The sequence below is a fragment of the Pan paniscus genome, chromosome 4 (genome assembly GCF_029289425.2).
Source record: "Pan paniscus chromosome 4, NHGRI_mPanPan1-v2.0_pri, whole genome shotgun sequence".
In the NCBI taxonomy this organism is placed as follows: domain Eukaryota; kingdom Metazoa; phylum Chordata; class Mammalia; order Primates; family Hominidae; genus Pan; species Pan paniscus.
This window is the reverse complement of record NC_073253.2, coordinates 111,269,277-111,277,316: the sequence shown is the minus strand read 5'-3', so window position 1 is coordinate 111,277,316 and position 8,040 is coordinate 111,269,277. Positions and strand designations below refer to the sequence as shown.

At 37.5% G+C, this 8,040-nt stretch overlaps 1 protein-coding gene across 1 annotated transcript in view; it reads right to left on the bottom strand.

Annotated features, from left to right (window-relative positions):
* Window positions 1–297: 297 nt before the first annotated feature.
* Window positions 298–8,040, bottom strand: part of LVRN (laeverin) — a 70,197-nt gene continuing 62,454 nt past the window's right edge. The window contains exon 20 of the mRNA XM_003826719.7: window positions 298–6,256. Within this exon, the coding sequence (XP_003826767.2) occupies window positions 6,116–6,256 (141 nt within the window). The 3' untranslated portion in view covers window positions 298–6,115. The remainder of the gene's footprint in view (window positions 6,257–8,040) is intronic.

Below are 8,040 nucleotides of genomic sequence, written 5' to 3'. Positions count from 1 at the left end.
CACAGGGTAGTGATGTAATATTTTTGAACTATAGTTGACCCTGAGTAACTGAAACTGTGGAAAATGAAACTGCAGCTAAGGGAAGACTACTTTACTATACTTCTAGACGTGTACTGTTCATCACTGATTATACAAAATGGTAAAATATTACTAGCTATAACTGTAACATGGTCTAAGTCAAGTTGTTAGCATAATAATTTCAAGTTACATGATTCACCCATGTATATGTAAAAGTCTTCCCAAAAGTCTTAGTGAAATTGTAAGATTTAATATTTTTGGAAGTATAAACACTACAGATTTTTATATAAAAGTTTCAAACAAGTTTTATTTAAAAGTGTAATGACTTACATTTATTTTTCATTTATATAGCTTTGTTAATTTAGAGTAACACATTTTAAAATTTTTAGTTTTTAGTCCCTCTAGTTGAAGATGGGAAGTGTTGACTGAAACAAGAAATTAAGTCTTTTTGGACAACTTGAATTTCCAACTTGGGCATAATTATTAAAATGCTTAGTAGATAACTTCAGGATTGTGGCTGTGGCCATTACCAAATTTGAAAGAAAAAAGTGACTTGAAATGAAAGTGCATTGCAGTTCCGGTAACAAATAGATAAAGATAAACTTTATTTATCTTAAGTTTAATTTATTCAGAAACTTACAGAAAAGCTGGAGTTACTATAAAAATATTTTTTTTCCTGAATCAATAGGTTACTGCTTCACTCCTTGATGTATATTTCTTACAACCAAAATATTTTCTACATAAATACAACAAGCCATCAAAGTTGAGAAATTAACAATGATAGCATCTAACCTTCAGACTCCACCCAAGTTTTGCCAATTGTCCCAGTAATGTTAGTCTTTTATGGCGAAAGGAACCAGTTCAGGACCACACACTACATTCAGTTGTCATGTCTCTAAGCTCCTTCAGTCTAGAACAGATCCTCTGTCTTTCCTTGACTTTCATGACCTTGAGACTTGGATATTATTTTTGTGACATGTCTCTCAATTTGTTTTTTCTTCATTATTAGATTCATGTTATGCAGCTTTGTTAGAAGTATAACAAGAGTAACAATGTAGTTTGTCATTTCATCTTATTAAATGGAATAAAATTTCTATTTATTCCACTGCGATGGAATATCATTGGAATTCATCACTTGATTAAGGTGACATCTGCCAGGCTTTTCCACTGTAAATTACTCATTTTGCCTTCATTATTCAACTGTACTTTGTGGGAAAGTACTTTGAAATTATGTAAATACCCTTCCTCATCAAAATTTTAATTGTTATTTAGCTCATGATTTCTTATTTTATTCCCTTATTGCCTTTATTATTATGATTCTCAAATTTTCCCACATTTGGCCAGTGGCGTTCTCTTCAAGCTGGCTTTTGTGCCCATTTGGTATGTCCCAATTATTTTTTTAGTACTTCCTTGCTTTTTGCTTCAAAAGATGTTCCACTTTTAATTGCCCCTTTCCCTTCCTGTCCTGGCCCTGAAATCAGCCATTTCTTCAAGGAACTTTGGGTTCTTTAGTGGAGAATGGCATCTAGAAGCCAAGATATGGGCAATAGCTGTGCTCATTATTAGGGTTGTCTTAGTTTGAGCTGCCATAACAATATACCATAGACTGGGTGGTTTAAGCAGTAGACATTTATTTCTCACAGTTCTGGAGGCTGGAAGGTCCAGTATCAAGGTGCCGACAGCTTCGGTTCCTGGTGAGAGCACTCCTCCTGGCTTGTAGGCAGCCGCCTCCTCTCTCTGTGTTCACATGCCATTTTTGGTGCATGCACACGGAGGGTGAGAGAATGCTCTGGTGTCTCTTCCTCTTCTTGTAAGGGCACTTATCACATCATGTGGGCTCCAACCTTAAGACCTCATCTAAACCTAAATACCTCCCAAAGTCCTCACCTCCAAATACCTTTACCCTGGGGGTTAGAGCTTCAACATATGAATTGTTGGGGGATACATTCAGTCCATAACTAGGTGTTGCTGCTGCTACTGTCTCTCAGGAGGGAAGCTAGAGTCTAAATCCATTAGGTTGGTGCAAATGTAATTGCAGGTTTTGCCATTACTTTTACTCTTTCTCTATCTCTATATAAATAGAGATAGAGATGATGTAGATATAGCTATATTAGGTTGGTGCAAAAGTAATTCTGGTTTTTGCCACTAAAAGTAATGGCAAAAAAATATATCTGTATCTATGTATATACAGATAAAGAGCAAAATATATATACACATATTACAGCTATTTATTACATACTTTACAGATACTTATAAATCTATCTATATATTGAAAACCATGAGTCCATACAAATACTTCCAATTCCATACCAGAACAGTTCATTCTTGTTCCCTTCATTTGAGTATCTGTAACTCCCTTCTCCAACAGTGAGAAGCCTGGATCCTATTATGGATATATTTTCTTCTTTGACCCATAACCCTGTGGTAACCCACCTCCTATATCTGCCTCTGTCCTTCCCCATATGGATTCCCTTCTTACCCTCCCCAGGCTCTGATACCTCATACTAGGCCACCTTCCAACATATGGGCATCCTCTTTACCCCACAAAGACTTCAACTGCCCATTTTGGGTTACACAACCCCCATTAGATGCTCTTCTCACCCTATCTGGGCTCTAAGTCACCGTATCATAACTCCCTTCGCCACCGTGTGGTAACCTTATTCACCCTGTCTGGGTTCTGATATCCCACTGTGATCTCCCCTCCTCTGTGTGGATTCTTTCTTCACCCCATTCAAACTCTTAAGCCCACTTCAGGTCATGGGCCACCATGGCTCCCCCTCAATTCCCACTGGTTCAGATGCCACCTTGCTCTATTTCACCTCTAGGACTGACTTATTTATGAAGGGAAGGGAAGAGGAAGAGTCCAAATAACTCCTAAATATATGTGTTGTACAGATTACCTTTGCTAAATCTTGTTGAATTAGAAGAATGAGCCAAAGGCAACATATGTATGGTTTCAAATGCTGCTAACTGTGCTAAATCATTCTTTGTGTGGGGGAGGCAGTTATATTTACTTGTAAGCATCCCTTAAGGCTTTGCTTTGAACATGGTAATCCTGCTAGAGTTTGGATGAGAAAAAGATAGCTTTTATTGGAGCAAAGAATGGATTAAACAGGAAAAGTAACTAAGACGAGCTACCTTTTAAATCTCATCTCACTTTGCTTCTTCATGCCTTCCCCAGAATAAATTGCTATACAGATTGGTCCCAGGGATCTAAATTACAAAAGATGCTGAACATCACACTAAGGCATCTGTTCTTTCATTTAAAATCAACAATGGCAAGTCACTGAATGGGGTTGGGCAAAAAAAAAAGCATAAGATTGTGAGAAAAAATTTAATTTCGAATTATGAAATTGGAAAAAATCATGACTATATTGTATATTTTGTTAATTATTTTCAAGATGAAAGGTATACAATAAATGGACTGGGTCAGGGAAATCATTTTATAGTTGGGGTGCTAACAGATAAGCTGTTTTTATTGGTTAATAAAGTATTTATGCCACACAGAAAATCAGCCTCAGTACCACTCCCTGACTTGTTACTGCATTATTGCTATCACAGAAACCAATCAACAATTACTTGTTTTTATAATTTGTATAAGGTAAAGCATAATAAAATGCAGTGCTTAAGTAGCCAGCTTCATCCAAGTAAGTAAAAATGGTATATCATCCATTTTTTTCCCCATATTTAGAGGAAAGACTATTAATTAAATATTTGGGAATTTGATTTTGGAGAAACGCCTTCAGCACTATTTAATTACTACAGAAGGTAAGATGTAATAGGATTCAGTTTAACTTTTAACAGTCTGGAGAGACCAGCCTACATGCTCTTTTGGCAAGATCAGTAGTTCTTGGCATCACCCAATACCAGGCATCAGAGCCTTCTTGACACTGAGTGTCAGCCTCAAAGCACGCTTGGTGGACTGAGAGCATGGTTGAGTAGGAAGATCAAGGAGCGAGGATAAGACCAACCAGGCAGAAGGAAGGCAGAGATTACTGGAAAGAGGAGAAAGGAGAAAAGGGGAGAAGGGAAGAGGCAGCTTGATAGAGAAAGAACGGGAGTGGAAACAGAGGAGAGAGCTATGTATGGTTTGAATGTATCCCTCCAAGGTCATTTGTTGGAAACTTAATCCTCAATGCAATGTTGAGAGGTGGGACTTTTAAGAGGTGATTAGGTCATGAAGGTTCTGCCTTCATGAATAGATTAGTGCTGTTATCATGGGAGTTGGCTAGTTGTCTTGGGAGAGGGTTCTTGATAAAAAAGATGAGTTCAGTCCTCTTCCCTCTTCTTTCTCTTGCCCTCTTGCCTTGTACCATGGGATGACACAGCAGGAAGGCCCTAGTGAGATGCAGGCCCCTCGACCTTGGAATCTCCAGCCTTCAGAATGGTAAGAAACTCATCTCTGTTCTTCATAAATTACCCAGTCTAAGGTATTCTATGACAGCAGCACAAAATGGACTAAGACACAGAAGAAGAAGAGGAAGAGAAAAGCAGTTGAGAGGACAAGTGAAGACAAAGTTATTGAAAGATGAGATTCATTATCAGAGGAAATATGGGAAATATAGAATGAGTGTTTAAGAAAAAAAACAGGAAGGTATCTCAGCTACAACACTTTGTAGGCATGCAGATATTTTATTGCTGAAAATTTACATTTCTACATTTGAAGAAAAAATTCTCTGACCTATGACCTGTGGCCAAGTCTGAGTAGCCTGTGCTTTCGTTTGTCCACGTGGTGAAGTCCCACAGCCTCCCCTGACACTCAGGGAGAATCCCCTTGTGAATCAAATACAAAAGCAAACGTTTGTTTTGTATTTTCATTTATGGCTGCCTTAACTTATACAAGAAATAGGCAAAAAGTCTTAATCACATTGCTTTGAGCGTATGTAACATCTTTAAAGACTGTTAATTGATGTCATACTCCTTAATCTTTAAAAATATCACCCTGAGGAGATTTGTAGTTTTACCCCCATTCTACAAAAATAAAAATAAAAGATTAAATCATATACACAAAGTCTAGAAGAGGAATGATTAGCTTTAGTTGTCTTGTTTTAATCAAGCATGAGAAAACTAAGCTAATTCCATACATTGGGACTGATGAAAATGTGTAAAGTAAGTTGGTCCACATTACAAGTAGGTTCAATTTGGCCAAAAGACACTATGTTTCAAACTTAATCCCCTGAGTGAAAAACTGTAAGGATTATGCTCCAGTTAGCCTTTTAGTTCTGTTTCTTTCATTTCAAGATTCCTTTTGCCCTAAATAGTAGCCTATACTTGCTATTGTCTTTTGACATCATTGTTTTCACTTGTACGCTTAGGCTGAAAGGGTGTCCATCCCACTGGTGAATACACAATCAAGAGCTTCAGAGCAGAGCCTTCATCTCCACTATGGCCTCCACCACAGCAAGCCTAAGTGCACTTCCATGGATCCTACAATCATTTGTCTTTTTGTGACACCATAAAGTTTAGTAACCAGCAACATGTGGTTCAATGCAGGATGTACTGTGGGAGAGAGAAATGGGCAGGAGAAGACACACTTCTTGCCTTTAGGGCTCGTTAAATTGTCTCCTCTGTCTTTTTCAACCTGCTTTTCTTTGGCTCCACTGTCTTCTAGTGAATATACTTTTTGAGTTTCTGTCTTTTTATATTGTCATGTTATCTTCTCATTAGTCTTTTCAATCTTCAATGTTGAACTAAATAAACCCTAGGGCCTGGAAAAACTGTTATTTCCCTCAGCAAAGAATGTGCTCCTCATTAATGCCATTGATTTTTATATTCCACTGGCCTTCACAACAAAATAAGCAAGACTATCTTAGGTGAATTTGTTTTTACATGACATTTAAAGTAAATTCTGTGGGATTATAACCCAACATGAAGTGACATCTTTCCCAGAAATACAGCAGCATTGGCAAAATTGTCAGCAATCACCCAACCTCAGGGCCAAACATGACAATATGAGAAGAATGGCACTCTGAGTAATAAATGTGACTGAAATACAAATAAAATGTATGGTTTTCCAGACTCACAAAGTATTGGAAGACAAAACTGTGAACAAACTACATTATAATATGCAAGAGGAGTGCTGAAAGATAGCCACAAGCTATGTGTTTCTCCTTAGCCACGCAGCCATCCTGGCACTTAGCTTCTTGTTTTTCAGATTTTCATTCTTTATTGTCTGTAAGTTGGCATGAACTCTGATCCTCTGGTGTTCCTCCAACATGTTACTGAAAAACTGCTGCAGCTGGAAGGACAGAGAGACAGATGATCAGTGCAATCCAACTTCCCATTTGGACAAAATAAATGTCTAAATGCTAAGTAGCAACATGAGTTTGTAAATTGGTGATGATGGTTGGAATGAGTAGAAATGTATAGTCCTAGGTTGTGTGTCCCTGGGGAGACTGTGACTGAGACAATGTGATGAACACCACACCTACCCCAAAGAAGCAGATGTAGACAGGAAGGTGCATGAAGCAGAAACTATGCCTTATTCCCAAAGCACATATTGAGTCTCAATGAATATTTACTGAACGCATATAGAGTGTTCTCTAAGATTTGCAGACAGAGATACAGTGAACCCCCACAATTTTTTAAAAATCTCAAAAGAAACTGCAACTTCCGAAGCTCAAAATTGGTGCATAATATTTGCAGTTTTACAAATGTCATTCTTTATTTTAGAATACTTAGATAATGAATTTGTACATTGGCTGAATTACCTCATTGGGTCAGGTCAAGCATTCAGTTATCAGAACATTTGTTGCAATATTATGTATAAGTCAGACTCCAAGTGAATAATAAGTTATATTCCAAAATATAAATAAGTTATAAGTTTTTTCAATTTTCATTTTACCGAGTCTCTTTTTGTATCAGTGGATTAGAACTCCGAACGCTTATAGCCATAAGATGAAAATGCCCATTCCAGCTCACAACAGCTCACTTCAACCCTAATATACTCGAAATTGCACAGTAATAGTGCTATCAAGCCTAATTACAATGTAAAAGAAATGTTTTAGGGACAAGTAAGTTAAAGAGCCAGGAACAATCCTCCCCCACTCTTTCCTTCCCTTCTCACACCTGCCGGGAGGTGGTAACCAACAGCCCACAACTCCACATCACGGAGAGTGTGCCCAGGATTGGGCTCCTGTAGTGGTGGGAGGGGAGTGGTGGTGGTGTTTGGGATTGTAGGTGGGCTTCACGTGTGCTTGAGAGTATGTCTAGGAGGGGGAATATAAAAACCAGAGCCAGAGATGCAGAAGGTGTTTGAAAATTGTGCCTTTGGAGAGGGACGACGGAGACAAATGACTTCATTTTCACTTTCTTTTTTATTATTTATTTTAGATACTATCCTGTGAACTGATGCAGCATAGCAGGACCGCTGGACCTTAAGATGTTGTTGACAAGGATAGTCATCTTAGCTAATTCATATATTTTTTTAAATTGCAATAATTTACTGCTAAATCCATTTTTACAATTTCGAAAAGCTGTGAGTGACTAGAGTTTTGAAACTTTAAAGATTGCTAAATTTATACGAACCTCATTTATTCATTCATTAACAACAAAACTTCACTAGATTCAGTAGAGGCAAAGATTGAACTAACGAATTTTAGAAAACAGAAACACACACTGAGTCTTGATTCGCGGAGCTTTTGTACCAGCATGTTCTGGGTGTAATGTGCTTTTCTTTTCCTTGTCCAGGGAATACCTGATAAATCAGATCCTGACAGCTCAGCCTTAGGCAGGCCAAAACTCAAAAAAAGATAATTTCTTCGGGAATTAGCAGTTCTCCTTCTCTCATGATAACAATGATATGACTGTCTACTTGTCCTTTTTTTTTTTGCTTAGGATCATATTTCAGGCCTTTATGACCTACATATGTATTTGTTTATTTGCTTAGGGAGAGTTGATTTACCTTTATTTACAAAGGCTCTTCTTGTTCTCATTAACATAGTTTCAGGCCCTGGTGTTTAATTTTAATCAATTTTATCGGGATTTAATTTATGTACAATAAACTAGATCTACTTAAACTGT